Source organism: Prionailurus viverrinus, chromosome E1 (genome assembly GCF_022837055.1).
Source record: "Prionailurus viverrinus isolate Anna chromosome E1, UM_Priviv_1.0, whole genome shotgun sequence".
NCBI classification, from domain to species: domain Eukaryota; kingdom Metazoa; phylum Chordata; class Mammalia; order Carnivora; family Felidae; genus Prionailurus; species Prionailurus viverrinus.
In genome coordinates, this window is record NC_062574.1 from 52,686,340 (window position 1) to 52,713,923 (window position 27,584).

General features: G+C 50.9%; 1 protein-coding gene and 2 long non-coding RNA genes across 8 annotated transcripts in view; 2 read left to right on the forward strand and 1 right to left on the reverse strand.

Moving 5' to 3' along the window:
- Positions 1-10,997: 10,997 nt before the first annotated feature.
- LOC125151173 (uncharacterized) lies at positions 10,998-16,838 on the forward strand. Its single transcript, XR_007146663.1, has 3 exons — positions 10,998-11,164; positions 12,854-12,997; positions 16,721-16,838. It is a non-coding gene; the product is annotated as an uncharacterized LOC125151173 (long non-coding RNA).
- LOC125151172 (uncharacterized) lies at positions 16,125-20,278 on the reverse strand. Of its 4 annotated transcripts, none has more exons than XR_007146660.1 (3): positions 18,762-19,567; positions 18,409-18,661; positions 16,125-16,955 (listed from the first exon to the last, which is right to left on the reverse strand). It is a non-coding gene; the product is annotated as an uncharacterized LOC125151172 (long non-coding RNA). The 4 variants fall into 4 exon arrangements; XR_007146659.1 differs by having other exon boundaries at positions 18,208-18,661; XR_007146661.1 differs by lacking the exon at positions 16,125-16,955 and adding an exon at positions 20,104-20,278 and having other exon boundaries at positions 17,984-18,661; positions 18,762-19,276.
- A 625-nt stretch (positions 20,279-20,903) lies between these two features.
- Positions 20,904-27,584, forward strand: part of FOXK2 (forkhead box K2) — a 69,070-nt gene continuing 62,389 nt past the window's right edge. For all 3 annotated transcript variants that reach the window (XR_007146658.1, XR_007146657.1, XM_047831710.1), the window contains exon 1: positions 20,904-21,316. Coding sequence is in view for 1 of the 3 variants with exons in the window: in XM_047831710.1 (XP_047687666.1) it covers positions 20,904-21,316 (413 nt within the window). In the remaining 2 variants the exon portion in view is untranslated. The remainder of the gene's footprint in view (positions 21,317-27,584) is intronic.

Below are 27,584 nucleotides of genomic sequence, written 5' to 3' on the forward strand. Positions count from 1 at the left end.
TCTTGCCCTCCAGCTTCCCGTTGGTCTCACAGAAGAGAAAGATGTGGATCTGGAGGGCAAAGGCAAGACATCCAGAACTGAAGGGAACAAATATAACCTCGGATGTGCGACCACTACTGCCAAGGGCGTTGAAGGGAGGGTGAAGGTGAAGGAGGACCTGAAGTGGAGGCCTGGGCGAAGCCAGCTGGCAGGGACTTCTGCAGCATCAGTGACACACCCAGCAGGGCACAGGGGGCAGCCCTGGCTCGGAATATCAAGACCGGCTGGTGGTTGCCAAAGGGGACGAGGACCCCTGACATGCACCCACAGGGCTGTACTGTAGGCCGCGTCTCCACAAGAGTCTTAAGAATATTGCCTATGTTTATTTATTAAATCCAGGCAGACAGATCAGAGACGAAAAAGTGGCCGCTGGGAGAAAACAGTGGCAACCCCTCTGGGCAACACATCTAATCAATGCCCCAGGGCAGGGACCCGACAACAAAACCACGTTGGAGGATCAGTGCCCAAAGAGCCTTCTGATGAGGTGTGTGGATGGACTTCCTGGAAGACGCCCGGAATTTGCAGATTCTCCTTCCACGTGAAAACTCATCAAAAGGTCTCCACCGTAGGAAAGGCCCAATCAGGTGGCAAGATAATTTACAGAGATGTCCGTCAGACCCTTTCTGCAGCTATCCTAGTGAAGCCTGATTAACTCCGAACCAAAATGGCCCGGGGACAAGGAAGGAGGCTCAACAACACGGACTCCTCCTTTCCCTACCACGCCTGCCCTCTGACTCCTGTTTATACGCTTTAGTGGCCAAATGTAAATCCCACTACTGGTAGTGGCGGGGGGAGGGGGGGGGGTGGGGGGGGGGAGGCGGCGACCATCAGCCACCCGAAAGGCAGGTGACCTCACTGATGCTTTCCCTGCAGGAGACGTGCGAGGCCATGTCAGAAGAGATCCTAATTCCGGACCGGGACTCGTGTTTCCCGTTCAGGACCCACCGTCCCTGCAGCCTGGGCAGCACCGCTTAGGGTCAAACCGCGCGCCCCACAGTTAGCGGCAGGCAGCGGGCCGTTGCCCACGGGACACTGTTGTCCCTTCAGTGCCCCACCACGTAGAGGCAGTGGCCCTGGAAAGGAGCATCCGAGCCCGTCTCCTCGGGACGGTCTTGCACGCGAGGGCACAGGAGCAAAGCGGCTGACGTCAGACACCGCCCAGTTGCCGACGAGGAGCACGTCCCGGTCGTCAGCGATAAGCCACGTCCACCCGCTGGGCAAGCGCATCCCGAGCCCGTCACAGCCCGCGTCTGCGTGCGGAGAGGACAGCAGACACGGCGAGAACCACTCTCGGGACTCCGCTCTGCCGCAGGCTCGACGCACCGCCCGGCGGTCGGCAGTCACGTGGGCAGCGGGTCACGTGTCCGTGCGTAACCTCGCGGCGCCCTCGCGCTGCCGCCCCACCCTGGAGAGCGCGCGTACGTTCACGCGTGCGCACCTCATGGTGCGGAGTGCGGAGGGCGGTGAGGCCGCGTGCGGGCGCGTTCCCCGGGGCCCGTCGGAGGGGCGGGGAGACGGGGGGTGGGGACCGGGGCGGGGCGCTGGGGGCAGGGGCGCGGGGTTGGGCGGCGGGGCAGGGGCAGGGTGGGTGAGGGGCAGGGGCGCGGCCAAGGCGGTGGGAAGGGGCGCGGGCTCCTCAGGGCTCCTACCCTCGCGGGGCGGCGGCGACTTACTCTCCCCGACTCGGCCACCGGGGCGCCCCCGGCAGGTCAGGGTCCGGGAGGCGGGGCCAGCGCAGGATGGGTGGCGCCTGCCCTTCGGAGCTCCCTTTGTATGAAAAATGGAAAATTCGGAGTGAAGGTGAGCGTTGATTAGAGTAAGAACAGTAGTAACAACAAACGTCACGTTGTACAGAGCTGATAAATACCACAGACTTCATGCAATTAATAAAACAGCTCACTGATTAACCGCGTGACGCACCGCTCACGCGTTTTCTCCAAAAATTTTTGATGCAGACTTTTCCTGTTGACAAGGCAAAGATTTGCTAACACTTTACTTATCTATCTACCGATTTATTTATGAGAATCTTAAGCAGGCTGCCCGCTCAGTGCAGAGCCCGACGCAGGGGTGGATCTCTCAGGTCAGAGATCGTGACCTGAGCCGAAATCCCAACTCTCACTCTCAACTGACTGAGCCACCCACGTGCCCCAAACACTATTTTTTATAGAGTGGATAGAAAGATAATTCAGTTTTGACCATAGGGCAGTTGATCAAATTTTGTTTTTTAAAAATTATTATTGGGGCGCCTGGGTGGCTTGGTCGGTTAAGCGTCCGACTTCGGCTCAGGTCATGATCTCATGGTCCGTGGGTTCGAGCCCCGCGTCGGGCTCTGTGCTGACAGCTGAGAGCCTGGAGCCTGCTTCCGATTCTGTGTCTTCCTCTCTCTCTGCCCCTCCCCTGTTCGTGCTCTGTCTCTGTCTTAAAAATAAATAAACGTTGAAAAAAAAATTTAATAAAAAAAATAATAAACGTTAAAAATGTTTTTTTAATTATTAATAGAGAAAAGATTGTCAGCTGTGCATTCTTTTTTTTCTTTTTAAAATTTTTAGTTAACTTACCTGCACTGTTGGTTTCAGGAGTAGAATTCAGTGATTCGTCACTTGCATGCAACACCCAGTGCTCCCCAGAACAAGTGCCCTCCTGAGGTGCCTGGGGGGTGCTCAGACCGGTAAGCATGTGACTTCGGCTCAGGTCATGATCTTGTGGTTCGTGGGTTCGAGCCCCATGTCGGGCTCTGTGCTGACAGCTCAGAGCCTGGAGCCTGCTTCAGCTTCTGTGTCTCCCTCTCTCTTTGCTCCTCTCCCGCTCGTGCTCTGTCTCTCTCAAAAATAAGTAAACATTAAAAAAAATTTTTTTTAATTTAAAAAAAAGAACAAATGCCCTCCTTAAGGCCCATCCCCCATTGAGCCCATTCCCCTCACCCACCTCCCCTCCAGCAACTCTGTTTGTTCTCTGTGTTTAAGAGTCTCTTATGGTTTGTTTCCCTCCCTTCCCATATGTTCATCTGTTTTGTTTCTTAAATCAACGTGGGTGAAATCATGATGGTGTTTGTCTTTCTCTGATTGACTTACTTCACTTGGCATAATACATTCTAGCTCCAGACGTCGACGTCGACGTCGACGTCGACGTCATTGCAGATGGCAAGATTTCATTCTTTTTCATGGCTGAGCAGTATGTCAGCTGTGCATTCTTACTGGTAATGCCACGTGCATTCCAGCATTGCTTTTGGATTTGGCCAAAACACGTATGATCTGAGGGATTTCAGGTGCTTCAGGTACGTGACTGCAGACACTAGTCTCAAATCTGCAATGCCCTCAGAGTGGCATCGTTGACTGCAGTGTTTCATTAGGAAGCGATGGAAACGGTTTCCCACGTTTGATTCATTCACGCTCATTAATTGGCTCACAGACATTGTTTCCACTGTCCTTTAAAAAGCTCACTCTTGGGGCGCCTGGGTGGCGCAGTCGGTTAAGCGTCCGACTTCAGCCAGGTCACGATCTCGCAGTCCGGGAGTTCGAGCCCCGCGTCAGGCTCTGGGCTGATGGCTCAGAGCCTGGAGCCTGTTTCCGATTCTGTGTCTCCCTCTCTCTCTGCCCCTCCCCCGTTCATGCTCTGTCTCTCTCTGTCCCCAAAAAAAATAAATAAACGTTGAAAAAAAAATTAAAAAAAAAATAAAAATAAAAATAAAAAGCTCACTCTTGGGGCACCTGGGTGGCGCAGTCGGTTAAGCGTCCGACTTCAGCCAGGTCACGATCTCGCGGTCCGGGAGTTCGAGCCCCGCGTCGGGCTCTGGGCTGATGGCTCGGAGCCTGGAGCCTGTTTCCGATTCTGTGTCTCCCTCTCTCTCTGCCCCTCCCCCGTTCATGCTCTGTCTCTCTCTGTCCCAAAAATAAATTAAAAAAAAAAAAAAAAAAAAGCTCACTCTTGGGACACCTGGGTGGCTCAGTCGGTTAAGCGGCCGACTTCAGCTCAGGTCATGATCTCATGGTCCATGAGTTCAAGCCCCGCATCGGGCTCTGTGCTGACAGCTTGGAGCTTGGAGCCTGGAGCCTGCTTCCCGTTCTGTGTCTCCCTCTCTCTGTGACCCTCCCCCATTCATGCTCTGCCTCTGTCTCAAAAATAAATAAACATTAAAAACATTTTTTTTAAGCTCACTCTTTCTGTGGTTTGTGTGTGACCCAAGTGAACACAGTCCACATACTCTGCGCGGTCTTCGTGATTTTTGTGAGTCTGTCTGATGTAAGTGATGTCTGTCTTGAAAGCCAATTACAAGCAAAACAATATAGGCAACCTTTAGTCTTGGAACAAGCTAGTCAACATCATGTAGCAGTTTTCCTGCTAAAAAATAGATTTTTCGGGGCGCCTGGGTAGCTCAGTTGGCTTCAGCTCAGGTGGTGATCTTGTGGTTCGTGAGTTCGAGCCCCGTGTCGGGCTCTGTGCTGCCAGCTCAGAGCCTGGAGCCTGCTTCGGATTCTGTGTCTCCCTCTCTGTCTGCCCCTCCCCGACTTGTGTGTTCTCTCTCTGTCTATCAAAAATAAATAAATGTTTAAAAATATGTATTTTTTATTTTTTTAATGTTTTTATTTATTTTTGAGAGAGAAAGACAGAGCAGAAGAGAGAGAGGGAGACACAGAATCCCAAGCAGGCCCCAGGCTCCGAGCTGTCAGCACAGAGCCCTATGTGGGGCCTGAACTCAGGAACAGCGAGATCATGACCTGAGCCTCAATCGGATGCTCAACCAACTGAGCCACCCAGGCACCCCCTCAAGAAAAATTTTTTAATAAAAATTTAATTAAAAAAAATTTTTTTTAATTGAAGGGGCATTCATTTCAGTTCATTTGGTTAAGTGTCCAGCATCAGTTCAGGTCATGATCTCACAGCTCTGGAGTTCGAGCCCCGCATCGGGCTCTGTGTTGACAGCTCAGAGCCTGGGACCTGCTTCTGATTCTGCAGCTGCCTCTCTCTCTGCCCCTCCTCCGCTCATGTTCTGTCTCTCTCTCTTAAAAATAAATAAATGTTAAAATTGAAAAAAAAAAAAGATCTTTCGGGGGTGCCTGGCTGGCTCAGTCAGTGGAGCATGTGACTCTTGATTTCGGGGTTGTAAGTTCGAGGCCCATGTTGGGTGTAGAGATTACTTAAAATCTTTTTTAAAAATACAGGGCAACTAATTAAAAAAAGTTCTTTCAAATGTTTTGAGAAGCATCTTTGCCCATTGTACATTTACTGGATCTCTGTAAATGGAATCATGATTTGAAACAAATGGATTTTTCACTAAATAGGCTTGGGGGGAATGATAGCTTATCGTAACAGGTGTAATGCAGCATCATGGTACTCCATGAGGTCAAGAGACTTCAAAGTCAGCGGTCTAGGCCCACCCTCGGCGCCCTGCTGGCTGGGTGTGTCGTAGTTTCCATGCAGTCGGTCACCACCACGTTCCTTCTGCTTTTTTGCTTCCTGTTGAGGGGTGTCCTGCTCTCACAGTATTCTTCATTTCACTGTCGTCGCTTCCATTATCCATATTTTCTTAGTTATCAAGATTCTTTACCTTCATGATACTGACCACTAGTGTTTGGTTGACATTGTGATACACTTTTGAGTTTTTGAAGTCTTCTACCAGACTTTTTGCTTCAGTTTTTCCTTTCAGTAACATATTTCCTTCTGGTTGTGTTTGATTTTTCTATGATCAGTAATTCTAAAGTATGCAACGTTAATCTGAACTTACGGCAAACACAACGCAGCTCAAATGCATTTTTTTAATTATTATTTTTTCAACGTTTATTTATTTTTTGGGGGGACAGAGAGAGACAGAGCATGAACGGGGGAGGGGCAGAGAGAGAGGGAGACACAGAATCGGAAACAGGCTCCAGGCTCTGAGCCATCAGCCCAGAGCCTGACGCGGGGCTCGAACTCACGGACCGCGAGATCGTGACCTGGCTGAAGTCAGACGCTTAACCGACTGCGCCACTCAGGCGCCCCTCAAATGCATTTTTAAGTAAGTGCCACACCCAGTGCAAAGCCAAATATGGGGCTTGAACTCACAACCCTGAGATCAAGACCTGAGCTGAGATCAAGAGTCAGACTTTTAATTGACTGAGCCATCCAGGTGCCCCCTCAGATGCATTTTTAAATTGCCCCAGGGGCGCCTGGGTGGCTCACTAGGTTGAATGTAAGATTCTAGATTTCAGCTCAGGTCATGATCCCAGGGTCATGAGACTGAGCCCTGCATGGTGCTCTGCACCTGCTTGGGATTCTCTCTCTGCCTCTCTCTGCCCCTCCCCACCCCAAGTAAATAAATAAACTTTAAAAAAGGTACTACAAAGTAAAATTTCCTCCATGCAGTGCTGAGCTCCGTGACGGTGTGATGGAATGCCCACGGGCCACATTCAGGGACTAACGTGCCTGTGTGGCGGTCTGTCACCGGCCACGTATTTCTTCAGGCCTTTTTGCTGCATTGTTACCAGTTCAAGTGTCATTTCTTCTGGAACTTCCAGACTTTGTCTGGACGAGATGCTTCAGATTTGCTAAGACTTGACCTGCAGTGTCTGGCTACAAAGACTTTGGGTTGGCCCCGGTGCGCTCGCTGCTGCGGCTGCGGGGGTGTCCCCCGAGCGCAGGCCTCCCGAGAAACTAAGAGGGGAAGATACTTGCTGGGACAGTGTGGGCTACCTGTGCAGAGTGTGTCCCTGCACGAGAGTGCTCCCGTCCCACCTGCTTTCCCGGGATGGGTCCTGCGCTCAGTTGGGACATCCCTCACTCCACAGGCACCTGGAGTCGGGGGCTGGAGGACCGGACCCCCTTGGGGCAACCTCTGGCCAGGTGAGCACCCAGGCAGCTGGCCGGAGCACGGCTAGGTGGAGCGTGCTGCGGACCCCAAGCGGCATCCCCCACGGTCTCCGCTCCGGGCCCCCGAGCGGGGCTGTGTTCACCTTTCTTCCACCCTGCTTCCTGGGGGTGGCCCTGGAGTGGGCATCCCAGCTGAGCCCAGGACCTGCCCGCGTGCCAGGCTTTTCGCTCCCCACCATCTTGAGTGAGAGTCTCGACGGTCAACCCATGGTGGCTGGGGGTTTAATGAGACAGTGTGTACGAAGTGCCCGGGGCAGCCGCTGGCACTGTCCGAGGCAGAAGCGGACGGCCACCGTGGCCTAGCGTTGCTCACAGCTGCAGTAGCAGCCAGAGCCTTAGACTGGACCTGGCAATCTCTGCTCCGGGAGACCCGCTCCCCCCCGCCCCGCTGTGGGAGGCAGGGACCCGGACCCATTCACGCTTCCAACTTTCCCCTCTCCGCTAAGGCCCCCTCGGCACATACACACGCACATCTCTCTGGTCCTGAAAACACCACCAGTGACCCTTGGTCTGCTCACGGCCAGTCGGCCCCGGACGAGATGCCCAGCGTCCTTAGACATGGGGGAAACGCAGCACACCCACGAAAAGACTGCCCTCGCCACGCATTGGGAAGGTGGGGGCAACAGGAACCCTCATATGTGGCTGGTGGGAACCTAGAAGGTTGTGGCCACTTTGGAAAACAGTTTAGTGGTTCCTTCACATTTCCCCAAGGAGTTTTGGTTCTTTTCTTGGAGTGTGGTGTTTGCTGCTACTACATGGTGTAGATGGTGTCCCTGTGCCTGTGCTGTCTCGGGGTTCAGGGACTGACCCGGGGGACGTCTCTGTGCCTGCACCGTCTCGGGGTGCAGGGCTAGGAAACACAAGTGTGCGTGAACCTGGGGATTTGGGCTCATCTCTGATTGTCTCTGTGTCTAACAGGGTGCCTGGGTGGCTCAGTCACCTAAGCATTCAATTCATGATCTCTGCTCAGGTCTTGATGTCAGGGTCGTGAGTTTAAGCCCTGCGTTGGGCTCCACGCTGGGCATGAAGCCTACTTTATTTTATTTTATTTAAAAAAAATTTTTTTTTAATGTTTATTTATTTTTGAGACAGAGAGAGACAGAGCATGAACAGGGGAGGGGCAGAGAGAGAGGAAGACACAGAATCTGAAGCAGGCTCCAGGCTCTGAGCTGTCAGCACAGAGCCCGACGCTGGGCTCGAACTCACAGACTGTGAGATCATGACCTGAGCCAAAGTCGGACGCTTAACCGACTGAGCCACCCAGGCGCCCCAATGAAGCCTACTTTAAAAGAAGTCATTTTTCATGCTTGTCTTTTTGTCCACATGAAGGTTGAACGAGACCCGCCTCTGGTCCAGAGTCAGCAGCTTCTTCTAGCCTCTCCTCGCCTGTCTGTAACTCACTCTCCAGTACCAGAAATTGTGGCATTTGTCTCTTCGTTACCCATTCACTAGAGCCAGAATCTCTGTTTTCTTGTATTTTGTTTCCTAAATGAAGCAGTGTCTCCTATGGGTGTAGCTTTCCACAGATATTGTTGAGTTGAAATGGACTTCAAAGAGAAAGCTTTTGGATTATTTCTGTTAGCTAGATACTTAGACAGGCCGTCGGGTCCAGGCCGCATGCCCCAGGACAGCTTTGATGTTTACCATCAGGAGGCCTCAAAGCACGGCCTTGCTCTCATGCACCTGTTCTCGCCCACGTCCCACCCCCAGATCAAGGGCCTCCAGGATGAGGCGGGGTTTCATCCCGACCCTCCTGAGCTCAGGAAGGCTTCTGCGTGGGCCAACGAGCGGCAACCAACTGGAGTTACTGTTTACTCATTATGTCACTTTCTCAAACTTACTCTGCATCAGGCAAGTGCTGAGGACAGTCAGGAAATCCACCTGGGCTGAGTCCCACAGGAGAACGCATGTGCACAGCACGCCTGGGTGGCTCAGGTAGTGATCTCCCTGTCTTGGGACCAAGCCCTGCTTGGGCGCTGTGCTGAGCACGGAGCCTGCTTGGGATTCTCCCTCTCTCTCGCTCTCTCTCTCTGTCCCTCCCCCACTCTCTCAAAATAAATAACCTTTTAAGGTCTCCTAAAAAAGGAGAATGCATGTGCACACTGATTGTCCCTCTGTGAGCTGGGAATGAGGCGGCTCCAACGAAGGAACAGTTGTCACTGTGTGGCAGGTGGCAGGGGGGCTGATGGGAGCAGGCTCCTGCATGGGGGTGGCTGGGCATGCGTGTGGGGAGGGTCTCGGGGAAGGGGCTGGCTGTGGGTGAGGGAACTTGGGCTGCTGCTCCAGATGAGGTGTGCTGATGCCTTGCATCTAAGCCTCCTGCCCCCGTTGGCCTGACAAAGGCAGCCCATGTCCCCTCTGCTCTCAGCGGGCCCTTGGCATCCGGCACAGGGCCCGGCCTGCTGAGTGACATGCGAATGAACAAGTGCCTGGGTGCGGTAGCACAGGAGGCAAGGCCAGCCCGGAGGCCCCTCCTCTCAGTGGATGGGAGGACCAGCAACGTCCAGGATGCCGAGAGGCCACGGGGAGCTCCGGAACGGCTGAGTTGATGCAGCAGAGGCCACTCTGTTCAGAACCTGCCTTCCGCTGTTGAGTTCACGTCTGTCCTACAGTCTACGTTTTGCATGTTTTCCATGGGTGCCTTTGGGGACACCAACGTTGTCACGGAGATTCAGAAAGGTCGCCTGGAGGAGGAGACATAGCTGGACCCTGATGCTAAGGGCAGCTGGTCTGCGTGTGGCCAGCCATGGGACACCGGTCACTAGGAGGGCCACATGGCTCATGGTTTCATGCCCACCCTCACCCAGGCCATCTTCTCTTTCCTTCTTGAGCTCAGATGAACATGGTTGAGAACATCGGAAGCTGGTGTAGGGCCTGGCCACCCCTGGTCACCTTCTGAGGGCTTCCTGTCTGGGGAGCATTGCCTTAACCCAGCAGCTACATACACGTAGCTGCCTATGTGATGGCTTCTATGACATGCATGCAGCGCGCACATCCGGACACACCCACTGACCCCCTTCCTGCCCCTGGAGTACCTGGGGTCGGAACACGTGTCTCCCCATCTCCAGAGCTCCTGAGGGATGTCTGCTGAAAAGAGGTTTTGATGAAGGAGGTCTTAGAAACACACGCTTTCGGGTCCAGTTAATATCAGTAAATTTAATGATTTTCTTGGTATTTTCTGTTAGAAACTGGTATTTTAAGATTTATCTCTGCCGCTCTCATTTGTTTAGAATGAAATTCAATTAAGAAGGTATATTATTCATCTATAAAACTCACCCTTTCCTAAAATCAGATGGGATTTAAAACATTTTACCAAATTTTACCTTTTTTAATGTTTATTTTTGAGAGAGAGACAGAAAGAATGAGGGAGGGGAGGGGCAGAGGGAGAGGGAGAGAAAGAATCCCAAGTGGGCTCCACACTGTCAGCACTGAGCCTGACTTGGGGCTCAAACCCACGAACCATGGGATCATGACCTGAGCCAAAATCAAGAGTCTGATGCTTAACTGACCGAGCCACCCAGGCGTCCCACGAATTTTTACCTCTTAAGCGATCCAATAATGTTTTCCAAACTGAATTAATTTTAAATTGAGATTACAAAGGAAGACATACTTACTATTTTTGTAACGGAAAAGGACCGAACCCTGGGAAACGGGAGCAGCTCCTGTTGGCGGTTTGTGGATGTTGTTCGGACCTTTCTTGGTTACCAGGTGCTAAGCCAGCCTGTCCTCACCGCACGCACCGCACGGGGCACCCACCTCTCCTGTCGCTGCACCTCAGCAGATGCGCCCTCTGCTTCTTTCTCAGTGGACACTCAACTGGCCACTGCTGGTGTACATTGAAGTCGGGTAAACTTTCTGTCTTCACGCAGGGCAGGAATAGAGGCCTGTGCGCTGCTCTGCCAGTTCCAGAACCGCAGTTACGGGGTCAGAGGGCACGTACACCCGAAACTCTGCTAGGTTCTAAGTGTCTTTTGGTAGAAACTCAAAGCACTTTCAGCGAAACGCTTCGGAGGAAGCCCACAAGGCACGTGCGAGAGAGCCGGCGCGGCCCCCCTCCCTGGGGCGGGGAGACTTGAGCCCAGGAGGCGGCTCTGCCTCCCCGCGGCCCCTCTAGCGCCTGGATGCACAGGATTTGTTTCTTCACTTCCTTGCTGACGGCACTTGGGTTGTTTCTGCTTTTGATTTTTATGAACAAAGCTGCTGTGGACATTGTCGTACAAGCCACTTCGCAGGCATAGGCCTTCTTGGGTGAGTTCCGAAGGTGGACCGCCTGGACCACGTGGTAAGGGCGTGTGGGTGCGTGTGTGTGTGTGTGTGTGTGTGTGTGTGTAACTTCATACAAGAAACTGCCACTCTGTTTCCCAAAGTGGTGGCCCCACTCTGTACCCCCCCCCCCCCCCACAGTGTGTGACTTCTACCTGCTTCACGTGTCATCTGCACTTGGGAAGGTGGGTCGTGACTAACGGTAGCCATTCTGTGGTTTCGGGTTGCACTTCCCTGGTGACTAATGACGCTGCACGCTGTTCGCGTGCTTGCTGCCGTGTGTGTATCTTCTCTGTGAGGCAGTGCTCCAGTCTCTTGCCTATTTTTAGAAATTTAGGGTTTTTTTAGATTATGGAGGTTCAGGAGTTCTTTTAAATTCTCTTCAGGGGCGCCTGGGGGGGGGGGCTCAGGCGGTTGAGTGTCCAACTTCGGCTCAGGTCACGATCTGATAGTTTGTGGGTTCGAGCCCCGCGTCGGGCTGTGTGCCGACAGCTCGGAGCCTGGAGCCTGCTTCCGATTCTGTGTCTCTCTGTCTCTGCCCCTCCCCCACTCGTGCTGTCTCTCTCTCTCTCTCTCAAAAATAAACATAAAAAAAATCATCTTGTTGTGGAAGGGGGGTGGGTTAAATGGGTAAGGGGCATTAAGGAATCTACTCCTGAAATCATTGTTTCACTATATGCTAACTACTTTGGATGTACGTTTTAAAAAATGAAAAATAAAATTAAAAAACATCATCTTGTCAACTTTTATAAGAAAAACCAGATGAGGTTTTGATTGGGATGATACGCTATAGATCAAACAGGGCACAAGTTCAGCAAATCAATATTCAAGAATCTGTTGCTTTTCTTTAGTGATCTATATACCAATATAGTTACTTACACCAACTGGGGTGAGCTCTATGCTGATAGGTACTTCTGTGTATCTACCATGACACGGACAAAATGGTACTGGTAATTATACTCATGGGCAACAGGGGACCCCTGAAACCATCAGAAAGGTTTTGATGTCAGGTGGTTGTGATTGTTTACAACTGTCTGAAACTTCATAATCCTATCAATTTGGATTTATCAAGTAGACCTCAATTCCTTTCAGGGATGTGACAAATATACAAAATGCCTACCCCTCGCCTGGTGCTATGGAGATGTTGGCAGAGGGACACCCCGACAGCCTACTCCTGCCCCAGAGCCCAGGACGTTTAATCAACCAGAACAGCTCATTCGTCTCAGAAGGCTGGGTAGCAGATGGTTTATGTATGGTTTTTTATACTGTAGTATTTGTGTTTCTATGAAGAAGAAAACCAGAAATTGTGAAATTTATTATTTACTTAATATAGTACTTACATCCATAATACTTTTTATTTTTTAAATTTTTTTAATGTTTATTCATTTTAGAGAGAGAGAGAGAGAGGGAGAGAGAGAATGAGTGGGGGGAGGGGCAGAGAGAGGGGGAGACACAGGATCTGAAGCAGGCTCCAGGCTCTGAGCTGTCAGCACGAGCCCGACGCGGGGCTCGAACCCACAAACTGTGAGATCATGACCTGAGCTGAAGTCGGACGCTCAACTGACTGAGCCACCCAGGCACCCGATACTTTTTAAATTTACAGTATTATCAGCAGGGCCGTATTTTCATGAGTATAGCTTATATCTTCTTGGAAAGCTTGGCCAAAATAAGAACATTTAGAGTATTTGTCTCCTCTGTGTACCCACAGCCACGATGAGTTGAACGCAATATGAGCGCTGGGCAGCCGAGTCAACACAGTTACAGGATTTCGTGAGACTGACACATACTGACAATCTACTACTGGCACTGAATCACTCAGAGGCCGTAACTGGAGGCCCCAGCAGCTGGGAAGGTAAGACCTAACAGCACAGAAACTAAGTAACAATGAAAGGAAGGCAGCAAGAAACATCATCAGGCTAGAAGTTATTAAACGTCAAATAAGTGTTACACACACACAGGTTAGTCCTGGGGCCCGGGGCCTGTGCGCACAGAATGGCCACAATGAGGAAACGCAGTGGACCCTTGGACAACATAGGTTTGAAACGCATAAGTCCCCTTACAGGTGGATTTTTTTTTTCCGAAAACACTACCATCAATGTTTTTCTTAGGATTTGACTAACATTTGTTTTTATTCTAGCTTCCTTTTCTTTGGTAAGAATGCAGTATATAAAACAGAACAAGGAACATATTGTTGATCAACCATTTATGTTATTGGTAAGGCTTCTCGTCAACAGCAGGCTATTAGTAAAGTTTTGGGGGTGTCAAGGGAGTCGGTGCCCCGCCCCTGCCCCTCGAGTTGTTCAAGTGCCAACTGTACTGTGTCAAGAGGGAATTGGATCGATGGGGAGGAGGGTACCTGGCTGCAGGCGGGAGAGCCGTACGAACAAGGGCTGATGCGGGAATAGGCGGGGAAGGGGGCTGTCTGGAGGGGAGTATGGCACAGGCAAGCCGTAGGCAGAGCCCAGCAGCTGGGGTGGGCACAGGTCACCCACACCACCCCGGAGCAGTGCGAGGAAACAGAAATCTGGGCCGGAGCTGGACAGGGAGAACGTCTGTTTGCAGGAAACACAGGCTGCTGGGTCTGGCTTTCGCCTGGTGCATAATGCCGAGCCTCTGAAGGTGTTTCAGTTCAGGGGAAAATGCTGATACACGGGGTGACATTCTTAGGACCACAGGACTTGCGATCGCATTGTATTATCTTGTTAAATGAAACCAGCGGCAGTGGCGGATTTTCTTCTGATTTATGTTTCTTAGAGACTATAAAAATTCACAGTTATAACATTAAGAATTAGCACCCTTTTTACTGAGTGGCATATAGAGGAAGCCTCAGTTTTGCTTACTGTGTAGGGCAGTATAGGCTGGCCTGGAGGGGGCAGGTCACTGTGCCCTCGCTGCCCGGGTGTGATACAGGCCTTTGGAGCCTCTGTCCAGTAGAGCTCTATCACAGGGCAGCCTGAGTCAATACCCACAGAGTCCTTAAAGCAGTACCTGGCGCGCAGAAAACGCCGCACAAGTGGTTTGTCAACTAGCACAGGGTTCTGACGACACTTTCTCCAGCCAGGCCTGCCTGACATAAACACTGGAAGGTCCGGGCCTCGTTGTTCTTTCTCTGCCTTCTAGACTTTTCTGCCTGCTCGTTCTGGTAACTGCATAGCCAAATGTTAACATCTTGAACTATATTTGTAGCTTCTTTTCTATCTCATTTCAGACCTGTCGATTTTTGCTTTGAACGTTTGGATGTTAGGTTTGTTAAAGATTTCATCCTTTAAAAAAAAAGTTTAATGTTTATTTTTGAGAGAGAGAGACAGAGCGTGAGGGGGGGGAGGGGCAGAGAACGAGGGAGACACAGGATCCAAAGCAGGCTCCAGGCTCCGGGCTATCAGCACAGAGCCCGATGCGGGGCTCGAACTCACGAACTGTGAGGTAATGACCAGAGCCAAAGTTGGATACTTAACCGACTGAGCCACCCAGGCTCCCCAAGGATTTCGTCTTTTTAAGCAATCTCTACACCCAACGTGGGGCCTGAACCCACAACCCAGAGATCAAGAGTCACACGCTCCACTGAGCCAGCCAGGAGCCCTGGAGACTGTTATGATATGCACCCAGGATTCTTGCATTTCATTGCTGAGTTGACCCCGTGGACCAGCCTCCTGTGACAGCCCTTACCTGAGGCGGCCTGGTCTGATGCCAGGTGTTTGCGTGACACGGCTTTACCCGTCCTCGTACCTTCAGCTTGTCTTCGTCTTTCGATTGCAAGAGTGTTTTGTAAACTCATCGGTCAGGTGGTTTTTCTCTTTTCCTTTCTACTCAGTCTAAAGTTTCCAGCTTCTAATTGTACACATTTAATATAGTAACTGACACAGTTGGGTTTAAAGCCACAACCTTGTTCTGTATTTGTTCCATCTGAGCTTTTTGTCTTCTTCCTGGCCTATTGGACTATTCACGTATTTTTAAAATTCCACCTTATCTCCTTATATTTTTTGACCTGTAGGTATTATATAACATATATAATATATAGATTTATACTTCTTTAGTGGTTGAGCTATAAATTACAGTAAGTACCCTTCACTTACCACGGCTCACTTTGGAATCATACACCATTTGATTAACCAGGTAAGAACCTCGAAACAGTGAAATAACACCGACTTCCCTCATCTTTTCTTCTCTTGTGATCGTATTTTTTATTTCTGTGGGTTGCGTTGTCTGATCTGGTAGCCACTAGCCACGTGTGGCTATTTAAACATACAATTACATTAATTATAACCAAATGCAGCCTTAAAGTTCAGCTCCTCAGTTCCACTAGCCACACTGGAAGTGCCCATGAGCTCCCCCCGGGGCGGCGGCTCCTGTGCTGGGCAGGCACCGTGACTGAACGCATCAGAAACTGTATCGCGCAGCATTGCTCTAAAGCCCGGAACGTGTGACTTTAAAATCTGCTTCAAGCATTTGTTCCATAATTTTTTAAAGAAGTTATTTTAAATGTTTTTGCAGTCACCCACTCTATCGTCTGCCCAGGTCTTCGTGCCCTCGTGCAGGTCTGGGATGCCACTGCCGCCACCTTCCTGTGGCCTGAAAAACGTCATTACTTTCCTGAAGGCCTCTTCCGGTGACATTCTTCAGCTTTTGTTGATCTGAAAATACCTTTTTTTACGTGTGTTAAAATTAATTACGTCTTTATTTTTTGAAGGATATTTTGGTTAGGTATTGAATACCGGTCTGGAGGACCGCTTGACATTCAGCATTTCGCCGATGCCGTCTCTGTCTCCTGGCACCACTGCTTGTGATAAGTCACTCTCATGAAGTCTCCCTGGACGTGATGTGTCTTTTCAATTTTGTCTCCTTTTAGAACTTTTTTTTTAACGTCTATTTTTGAGAGAGAGAGAGAGAGACAGAGACGGAGCATAAGTGGGAAAGGGGCAGAGAGAGAGAGGGACACAGAATCCAAAGCAGGCTCTAGGCTCCGAGCTGTCAGCACAGAGCCCAACACGGGGCTTGAACTCACAAACCGTGAGATTATGACCTGAGCCGAGGTCAGACGTTTAACCGACTGAGCCACCCAGGCGCCTCTCCTGTTAGGACTTTTATTCTTATCTTTGGTTTTCAGAAGCTGGACTGTGATATGCCTCCACATGTTTTTCTTTGAATTTGTTCTCTTTGGGGTTTACCAAACTTTTTGGATCTGTGGTTGGTGTATTCTTATCAATTTGTAAAATTCTTTATGTTTATTTTGAGAGAGAGCACAAGCGAAGGGAAGGAGCAGAGAGAGAACCCCCAGCAGGCTCCACTCCCAGCGTGGAGCCTGACGCAGGGCTCCATCTCACAAACCATGAGGTCACATCCTGAGATGAGATCAAGAGTCGGACACTCAACCGACTGAGCTAACCAGGCGCCCCACTGTGTAAAATTCTTACACATTCTCTCTTCAAATATTTCTACTCCATTTTCTTTCTCCTTCCTTCTGGAAGTACAACTTTCGACTGTTGTACATCAGACCATTCGATCCTGTTCACACATCTCTAACATTGCTTTCTGTTATCTTTTTCTCATTTTGATTTTTTTTTTTCTGAGTTTTCAGGTGCTTTCTCCTGATGGAACTTTGAGTTGAAAAACCCTCTCTTCAGCTGTGCCCTATTGTTCAGAAAATTCAATGAGCTCTTCACTTCAGGTAATTTACTTTGTCCCTTACTCCTGCCCTGACTCCTGGGGCGTGGCCCTTCTGGTGTCTCAGCTGCTGCCTGGGTTGCACCAAGTTCCAGCACCTCCCAGTCCTGCAAGGCGTCTGCAGTCTCTGGTCAGCTCTCCCGTAGCACCTGCAACCAGAAGAGGTTCCCAGAACGGTGTTAGGTTGCTGTAATAAAACTTCCTCTTGTTCTGTTCACTTATGTGTATGCATTTATGGCGAGTGATAATATTGGTTCTGTACCCTGCCACTCCAGTAATTCTCGCCACCGGATGTATGAGCTAGGTTCAAGGAAAAAAGGCCCCACATGCTATTAGGAGACAAATCTCCAATATACTCAATTTTTTAGTCTTAATCGAAACCTGCATATAGATGTTAATATTGCTTTCACCAACCATATGTTAATAATGGCTGCCATAGTAATTCAATCCAAGAGAAATATTTTAATATGAGGCTTACATCTGCAGGAATTGCAAATTAATGTGCACATATGTGTGTGTCTCTCTCCAGGGGCAAATCATAAGTTCATCAATAAATACTCAAGCATAAACATTGTAATTTAGGATAAAATTTGTGGGAGAATTTGAACGGAAATGAGTTTAGGAGTAAAGGATTTAATTAAACTCTGGTTACCCAAGAAGACTGTTTGTATGTTTATAAAAACATATGCTAGTGGGTTTCAAATCAAAATGGCATTCGGGATCCATTTCATACATTTAAGGAATGATGTCATGATCTATTTTATTTTATTTTATTTTTTTAATTTTTTTTTCAACGTTTATTTATTTTTGGGACAGAGAGAGACAGAGCATGAACGGGGGAGGGGCAGAGAGAGAGGGAGACACAGAATCGGAAACAGGCTCCAGGCTCTGAGCCACCAGCCCAGAGCCTGACGTGGGGCTCGAACTCACGGACCGCGAGATCGTGACCTGGCTGAAGTCGGACGCTTAACCGGCTGCGCCACCCAGGCGCCCCTAATTTTAAAAGTCAATATTTATATCTGGGAAATTACATTCATTGCAATTATTTAGACATAATGGGGGCAGTGCCTGGGTGGCTCAGTTGAACATCCGACTCTTGATCTCAGCCCAGGTCATGATCCCAGGGTCCTGGGATTGAGCCTTGCACTGGCCTTTGCACTGAGCATAGAGCCTGTTTAAGATTGTCTCTGGGGAGCCTGGGTGGCTCAGTCTCTCTCTCCCCCTCCCCCACTTGCGCATGTGCACGCGCACGTGCTCTCTCTCAAAATAAAAACTTAACGTTTTAAACATAATGTAAAATTTTGCCATTATCTTAAACGTGGGGGCTTATAAGTTTTCACAAAATTAGTTTATTAGATACTGTGCAAAAGGTTTGAGGACCATGGGTCCAGCTATCTTTACCGTAGTCTGGTTCACTGCAAGAGACACAAATGGGTCTCCCTGTTTTCCATTTTGTCCCACAGCAAAAAGGTTGATCTTTTTAAGTTAAATTGGATCATATCACTCCTTGCTTGAACTGCCCTGGAGGTTCCCATTTCCCTTAGCGAGGAGCCCAGCAGCGCAGCAAGCCTTCCGAAATGCCTTCTCCTGCCTCTGACACACCCTTCCGCCTCCTCAGGGCTGTGCCCTTGCTCTCCACCCAGAGGTTGCTGTGGTCCCTGGTACAGATCCTGCAGGTCAGAGGTCTCCTCCTCCTCCTCCGGCCTTCTGGCTCGTCTCTTGGCCCCTCTGCTTTACGGAACGTGCTGCTCTTTGGCTGTGCTGTGATGATTCACGTGGGGGTGGCGGTTCCTCCGTAAGCCTCCGCTCTCTTTCTCCACCTGTGTCTGGCAGACTGTAGATGCTCAGTCCACTTCTGGATGGAAGAACAAATCTTTGTAAAAGCCGGGTCTGGGTGTCTGTCTTCCATACCTCTGCCTTCAGCTCCTTGATGCAAAGCGCAGCGGGCCACCTACCTTGCGAGCTCTTCTGGTGCTGCTTTTCCCTCAGTCGCGAGGGGTCTTGCGTGCTGGCTTCCTCTTGGTTCTCCTTTCACACACGGCGACGGGGCATGGCTGCCGGTTTGCTCACTGCTGTCTGCGAAACTCTGGCTGGTGCCTGTATACAGCGGACACTTACCAAGCATTTGTGACGGACGGAAGGCCCAGTGCAAGCCCTGTCTCTGATCTGGAGCCTTTTCCGACTGTCCCAGCACTTGGTGAGCTTTCTTCTAGAACCATGTGGTTCTTACCATTTCTACTTGTACAGGGCTTGGCATTGCCTATCTTTGCGTCTACACTGCAAGGGTATAATTGAAACGCGTCAGTGCAATGCTACAGGTGCATCCTCTTTATATCTGCAAATCTGGGTTCCCTGCATGATGGATACCTGGTGCTGATAACATGTGAGCAGCTTCCAGTTAGCCTTGTAGAAGTTAGCAGCATACACACACACTCCAAACACCAATAAGTTGATTACTACTGTGAAACTTCTGGAAGGCAAGTAGAGGGATGATGCCCTGAAGTGTGTGCCCTAAGCACAAGGCAGGGGACAAAGCCCCAGGACACAAGAGCAGACAACACAGTCCATAGTCACTGTCATCAGTGGTTTGGAAACACTTGTTACTTGTTATGCTTGATCATATGCCCTTTCTTTCAATCGACTATTATGCTTTTATTTTTAAAAAGATTTTATTCATTTTTAATGTTTTTTTAAATGTTTTATTTATATTTGAGAGACAGAGAGACAGAGCATGAGTTGGGGGATGGGCAGAGAGAGAGAGAAAGACCCAGAATCCCAAGCAGGCTCCATGCTGTCAGCACAGAGCCTGATGAGGGGCTCAAACTCACAAGCCATGAGATCATGACCTGAACCAAAGTTGGACGCCCAACAAACTGTACCACCCAGGCGCCCCTTGTTTATTTACTTTTAAGTTTATTTATTTGAGAGAGAGAGAGAGAGAGAGAGAGAGAGAGAGAGAGAATATCCCAGGAAGGCTCAGCGCTGTGAGCACAGAGCTGGAGGAGGGGCTGTATCTCATGACCCTGGGATCATAACCTGAGCCAAATCGAGAATGGGATGCTCAACTGACTTAGCCACCCAGGGGCCCCCAAAAAGATTTTATTTTTAAGCAATCTCTACACAGAACATGGGATTGGAATTTACAACCCGGAGGTCAAGCCAGTCAGGTACCCCTGTATTTTGTTTCTAAACGAGAAGCTCCCCCACTTACATTTCCACACTTGCCTGAAGACCACCACTACATAAATATTTAATGAAACGTCCTTTTCCCTGTCTAGCACATTCTGCCATACTCACAGCTCGAAAAGTTCATGCTAGACTGCGGACACAGATCACAAGACAAGTCAGAGTTCCGCTGGGATGAGGGGTGTCCCAATGTCTTCCTGCGGGCACTTCCAGCACCTTCTCAGGCACAGGTGTCCGACCTCCCGCGCTCCTGGTCACCCGGCCCCAGCCCCCTGTGCCCCCGCCCCTCCACCCCCCTGCGGCCCCCCCCCCCAGCCCCGGCCCCGTGCGCCCCCGGGCCCCCGCGCCGCGCGTCCCAGCACCCCAGAGCTGACTTAGCCAGCCGTCGGTGGTCTCCCGCGGACCTCCAGCCGTGGAGGCGGTTCCCAGCTCTGCCAGCCGGGATGCCAGCGCGGGCCGTGCGCGCCCCACCCACCCCGCGGCCCGAGCCCGAGCCGCAGCCCCTCGCGGCAGACGTCACGCGCTCCCCCCCCCCCCCCCCCCCGCGGCCGCCCAGCCCGCGCGGACCTCGACCCGGGCCCGAGCTGTCCCGCGACTCCGCGCCAGCCACGCTCTGCCCCGGGTTTTCCAGGCCGCTGGAAGCCGCGCCTGCGCCGGGCGCCGCGGCCGGACGTGCGGGGCGCTCGGCCGGCGTGCCTCGCAATTGGCTGGCCGCCGGTAGCCCCACTGCTGTGCGCCGCCCCCATAGGCCGGCGCGGCCGCCAGTCAGCGGCGCCCGCCGGCTCGCAGCGCGCCGCGCGTGTCCCGCCCCTCGCCGCCGCTCGTCGCTCGCCGGCCGGCGGCCTCGCGCGGCCCTCAGCTCCGTGGCGGCGGCGGCGGCGGCGGAAGGCGGCCCGGGCCCTCGCAGGCCCATGGCGGCGGCCGCGGCGCTCCCGGGCGCGGGCGGGCCTCCCGCGGGCGGCGGGGCCGGGGGCGGCGGGGGCGCGGGCGGCGGGTCCCCGCCGGGCGGCTGGGCCGTGGCGCGCCTCGAGGGCCGCGAGTTCGAGTACCTGATGAAGAAGCGCTCGGTGACCATCGGGCGCAACTCGTCGCAGGGCTCGGTGGACGTGAGCATGGGCCACTCGAGCTTCATCTCGCGGCGCCACCTCGAGATCTTCACGCCCCCGGGCGGCGGCGGCCATGGCGGGGCGGCCCCGGAGCCGTCCGCGCAGCCCGGGCCCGACACCGGCGGCGACTTCTACCTGCGCTGCCTCGGCAAGAACGGCGTGTTCGTGGACGGCGTGTTCCAGAGGCGCGGGGCGCCGCCGCTGCAGCTGCCGCGCGTGTGAGTGGGCCGGGGGCGCGGGAGGGGGGGGGCGGGACCCCCGATCCGGCGCCCCTGGCCTTGTCGGTCCTGTCCGCCGGGAGGGCCCAGATCTCGACCCAGACCCGCTCCCACGGCCGGGACCCGGGCCGCGACCCACCAGGCACGACCCCGCCCCCACCCCCGCCCCCACCCGCACGGCCTCCTGCCCCCGACCGCGGACCCCCGGAGCGGTAGCCGACCGCCACCCTGCCCGAGACCCCGGCCTCACCTTCCCAGAGCGGAGGCTCGGGCGGCGGTGCACGTGGGCCGGTGCCCCCTTTCGGGAGTCCCTGGTGCGTTCTGGGGAGTTAGCGTGTGTTTTTCGTTACCGACATGCAGGTAGTTCTCGGCACCGACGGTCAAGTCTAGTTGGTGTAACGCGTGTTTTCTTAACTTAAAATCTGCGTCTTACGGCGGCGTCTCGTTCATACTTCCTTTTTGTTGTACAGGTTTTCAGTAGCGACGTACTTCGGGAGTCTGTTTTGAGCTGCAAGGACTCTTTGCCCCCGCCCCCCCCCCATTAGTAACCCGGTAAATTGGAAACTTTTCAAGCACGATACATTTTAAATCTGTGCTCTGCGCCTTGAAATTTGGGGGGAAACTGGATACTTTTAATATGACTTTGTTTTTAAGTTAGTTGATTATTTAGAAACTATTACAAGGTCACGTGGGGTGTTAGGTGCGCCTGGTGGGGAGTTGTCAGCCTGGCTACAAAACGGCGTAGGTCGGTTCTCTGGTTTTATGAAGTTATCATTTACTTTGCTTGGAAAACAAGCTTGCTCTCTAGGAAATGCTAATTATTCCTCAGGGGCTCCTTTCTAGATCGTTGCAAATAGAGCCTTTGTCCACAAACGGAGAATTTTTAACTGCTTCCAGTTGCTAGAGACGCTGATTTCCTTGACTTTGGTCCGTGTGTGCTGTGCTGTTGCTTAGCCGATGGGCGTGTTTCAGAGATGGCTGTGCGTGTGTGCACGCGCGTGTGCACACTGCAGACTGCCTGAAACCAGTGGTAGGGCCTGACGGCTGTCTTTTCTTTTTTTTTTTTAATGTTTATTTTTTGAGGGGGGGGCAGACTGCAGAGGGGGCGGTGCAGAGAGAGAGGGAGACAGAATCGCAGCAGGAGGCAGGTTCCAGGCTCTGAGCTGTCAGCACAGAGCCCGACGCGGGGCTCGAACTCGTCAACTACAAGATCGTGACCTGAGCTGACGTCCGCCGCTTAACCAACTGAGCCACGCAGGCGCCCCATGACAGCTGTCTTTTACTCCGACAGTTTGTTGTTTACAAGTAACTTGATGTCACAACAAAGGATTTTCTGTCTTTATTCCGAGGGTTTTGAGGTTTGTAAGGAAAAGTCTCTTATTTTCAGCCAAACCTGTTTGTGTTGGCATGTTCAGTAAATATGGAAATAAGTTGGCCTTTGGCAAGGGAGCAGAAATCAGACTTTCGGAGGGGTACAGTGTGCCCAGAGGAAGGAATGAGTAAGAGAGGTTGTGCAGTGGAGGCCGAGCCCCTGACCTGCATCCCAGCTTCCAGGAGCCCTGCCCTTCTTATGGCCCAGGAGTTTTTTCACAGAAGGGATTTTGGCGTTTTCACAACGTGGAATAAGTAAGTGAATAACTTGCGGGACCTCGTAGCACCGCCCTTTTTGTAGAGGTCGTTCCTGCATCTTTGGTGTAGAGTGGTAGCAGACACAGGTTAATGCAATAGACTGTGTAAAGACAGTTGGTGCCAGTTAAACGCAGATAAATTGTTTTAAGGATCTTTTTCTTGAACCTAAACTTAGTTTTATGTTACAAGTTCTTTTTAAGTTAAAAAATCAAGTTGTAGAAGTTTAAAAAAATGTGTAATTTAGAGAAATTATGCAGAGATTGAAATATTCTTATTGCTTATTTCAGACTTGCCTACTGAATTGAAAATCACTACCGAGTTAAAAAAAATATATGAAAAAAAAAATCACGATCCATGGTTGGTGTCTTATTTGAATGACCGTGATTTTAGTCCAATTCCAGTTTTAGAGTGAATTTGCATTTTGTAGTTAGTGTTGAAAATTTACATGCAGAGAATTTGGGAGAGTGCATAAGTAATTTAGTCTTAAAGTATGGCTCATCATTTTATTAAAATGTCAAATAGTGTGTTAATTTAGGAGGAACAGAGACAAACGAGGACCGTGATCCAGTGTATTGGCTCTTGTGAGTATTTTAAACAGTTTGGGTAATGGGGCGCCTGGGTGGCGCAGTCGGTTAAGCGTCCGACTTCAGCCAGGTCACGATCTCGCAGTCCGTGAGTTCGAGCCCCGCGTCGGGCTCTGGGCTGATGGCTCAGAACCTGGAGCCTGTTTCCGATTCTGTGTCTCCCTCTCTCTCTGGCCCTCCCCCGTTCATGCTCTGTCTCTCTCTGTCCCAAAAATAAATAAACGTTAAAAAAAAAATTTTTTTTTTTAAATAAAAAAAAAAACAGTTTGGGTAAGATCTGAACACATATGGTTTTTCCACGATGGTTGGTGAGCCCAGTGGGGACCCTTGAGTGTGTGTGGAGTGCACACACATGCCAGGGTGTGTGGTTTTCCAGCAAACAGGCGATTTCCACAAATCCTTGATTGTCAGCCAAGTATGTGGGGCTGTGGGTACAGAAATGCAAACTTTTTCCTCTCTTGGAGCATCTCACTCTCTGGAGGTGCAGGTGTTATTGATACTGGGGAGTTCTTTGGGGTGGGATCCGTGGAAGGGCCCTGGGCTACGTGTGGGGGAGGGGAAGCTCCTGAAAGTGAGCGGGTGGAGGTGGCCTTGTGGCTGTCCCTGGGCCAGCAGCCTGGTGCTGAAGAAGGTGGAATTTAGGCTGGAAGGAACCTTGGGCCTGGTTGGGGAGCATTTTCAAGGTGGTCAGTGACAGAATGAAGAATGCCCTCTGTGAGGACAGGGTCCTTATTTGTCCAGGGACCTGGTCTGAGTGGGCAGCAAATCTAGGAAGATTTGCTGGGCAGGAATGTCTGGCTGTGTTGTTGCTCTTATTGTTGCTAGGGTAGCAAACTGCACATAATTTACAAATAAAAATAAGTCTTTAACGGTTGTTAAAGTACTTTGAAACATCAAGTGAATTTGACATATTTTTGATCAGGAAAGTCCTAGAATATCTAATAGCCGTGTATGGACATAGAAGAAGTTGAATCTGCTATTGCCCTGAACTGTTTAACATGTGACACTATAATTGCGTTTATTTGGGAAAGTGATCCTGCTCCTGTGCTAAGTTAGCTGCCAATCCGTTAGTGATACAGCTCTACCCCTCTTTCTTATGTGGTGTGTTTTAACCTGCAGGTTAAGTTTGGTAATGTCACGTTTCAGGATTTTCTCGCTAAATCAGAGATGGCATTCTTGAGGGTTAGGACTGGAGAGGGGTGAGCAGAGAGTGGCTTCTGGAGCTTTCCAGGTGAATACTCCAAGCAAAAAACCAAAGGAACTCACAGTGACTTGGTTGTGCTCAGAAATGGAGTGGGGCGGAACCAAGGTTCCCAGAGAATATCAGTATCCAAAAGAGGGGACTAAGTGGAGCACCGAGAGAGGGGTTGGCCCCAGGAAAAGGACAGCGACTGGGGAGCCATGGGCTTGACCATCAGGACCTCTTGGAGGTGTGGGGCTGGGGAGTGAGGGGGGGTGAGGGTGTAAGAAGTTTGTGGGCCGGGGGCTATTGTAAGGAGAGTGGAGGTTAAGAGTAGGCTTAGGAGGAGTGAGACCCTGTGGGTGACTAGGGCAAGTGGGTGAAAGAACCCCTGAGAGATGCAGCGAGGCCTGGTTGGCCCAGGGAGTGGACACAGACCAGGTGTGAAGGAGGATAGGGCTCCCGGAAGGAGAAGATCCAACGAGGATGTCATGTTTGAAGACCAGAGCAGACCCACTGGTGAGGTCTGTTGTGTTTTCTTGGTCCAGGGCTGCAGGGTTGGCTGAGATTCCTTCATTTTGTGACCGAAGACTGACCGGTTTCTGTAAAAAAGCTGAGAGCAGGGGTCCAAGATGGCTGGACTCCTGGACCCAGCAGCGGGTGACGCGCGGTGGTGTATACATATGTAGCAGAGGGCAGAGTATTGCACTTTGAAAAGTGCTCAGTGTACAAGTTAATTGCTTTAAGTGACCACTATGTGCTTTTCTTTAAAGGCTACAATGTGCTTTCTTTTGCCAAATTGAGATACATTTTGTCACTGATTTGTAGATATTGGGAATACAGGGCAGCTATTTTAAAGTAGTTGTTAATTTACTAAGTTAAAAATAACCCAACAACTGGGTTAACTTCTACTTAACCTAGCATTTGGTAGTGCTTCCGATGGAAAAACTCAGTTTATTTGGATGTGTAATTAGTGGTTTAAGACGGTTTGGATTTAAAGTAATTTGCATTGGTAACACATCTTGAGACACAATCCTGTGTGGCAGGACCTGGAACCTGCTGCGGTCGTATGTGTCTTATTATGTTGACTGACTGCATCAGGAGACGGTGAGGGTGGGCTCTGGACTGGGCACATGGGGGCTACATTCCAGCCTTGCCACCTAACCTGTTTGAATTCTGGTTCTCGTGTGTAACATGGGATGACAACTGTCTGACGTGTGACACAGGTAGCCCTGTGTCAGTGCCCCTGCTACTACATCAGGGGCTTCCTGTCTTTTGTCCATCACAGTGTCCTGGTGTACAGGGGCCCATGAGGAGGACCTCATGTGCCAGAAAATGTGACAGGAGGGTAGAAATGTTCCCAGAGGCCAGCAGTCTTCAGTGCGCCACACACGTGTACACGCCTACGGTAAATCGCTCAAGGGCCTCTTAGAGCAGCGAGTGAAGTTTGAAGTTCCTTCAACGGGGAGAAGTTGCACCCTCCCTCCTAGCACCTAAGCATGAAAACAGGCCCATGGGGTGTGGTTGGTGTTGTCCAGCAGGCTAGGCCAGGAGAGGTGCATTGGGGGTACCTTTCCTCGTGAAACCTCCATTCTGGGTCTGTTCCATTCCAAAATGTAAGCATCAACCACATACCTTTCCTGACCCCGGGGTGGGGGTGGGGGTGGGGGGCGGGGAGGAAAAGTGTCTTTGCCTTGGGTGCAAAGTTGGTGAAGGGAGCTAGATAAAAGTTGTGTCCTGTTTGTGATCTGATTTGAAGGATACTTGTTCATTAATGCCATTGGCCATACTGTTGTTTTTGGAAATTAAGGATGGCTTCTCTGTCTAGTTGAAGAACTTTGCAATTACAATGCACTGTTTTTCTTTTTAAAAGTGTTTTTTGGGGGCACCTGGGTGGCTCGGTTGAGCATCTGACTCTTGATTTCGGCTCAGGTTATGATCTCATGGTGTGTGAGATCGAGCCCTACATCAGGCTCTGGGCTGACGGTGTGGACTCTGCTTGGGATTCTCTCTCTGCCCTTGTATCTCTCTCAAAACAAATAATCTTTTTTTTAAAAAAAATTTTTTTTTTTTTCCAACGTTTATTTATTTTTGGGACAGAGAGAGACAGAGCATGAACGGGGGAGGGGCAGAGAGAGAGGGAGACACAGAATCGGAAACAGGCTCCAGGCTCTGAGCCATCAGCCCAGAGCCCGACGCGGGGCTCGAACTCACGGACCGCGAGATCGTGACCTGGCTGAAGTCGGACGCTTAACCGACTGCGCCACCCAGGCGCCCCAAAACAAATAATCTTTAAAAAGAAAACCCTGCTTTTTAATTTTTAATTTTTTTAAACTGCTTTTTTAAAAAAAAAGTTTGACAGGAATATGCGAGAGTGAGCGAGCATGAGCAAAGGAAGGGTGGAGGGAGAGCGAGAGAATCCCAAGCAGGCTCCATGCTGCCCAACATGGGGCTTGATTCCAACATGGGGCTTGACCATGAGATTGTGACCTGAGCTGAAATCAAGAGTCGGATGCTTAATGGATTGAGCCACCCAGGCGCCCCTAAAACTGCTTTTTTATTGAAGTGTAAGGAACTACATATACTTTGAGACTTGGGCTATGGTTTCTTTCTGGGAGGCAGTGAAGACCTGAAACTGGGCTCCCCCACAGGTCTCTAGTGTCACCTGAGTGCTTTCCAGGCTGGCATTGGTGCTTAGGACCCCTTAGTAGTCGGTCATGGAGCCTGTTCTCAGGACCAGCAGGCCAGACAGAGCCCCCTTGCACTGTCACGCTGAGGGAAGCAAAAATGTTCCCTCCTCATCATCTTGTGCTGTGACTCATGTCGCTCAAGTGGCCTTCCATGGTGTGGGAACTGGGTCCTGCGTGTGTGTGCG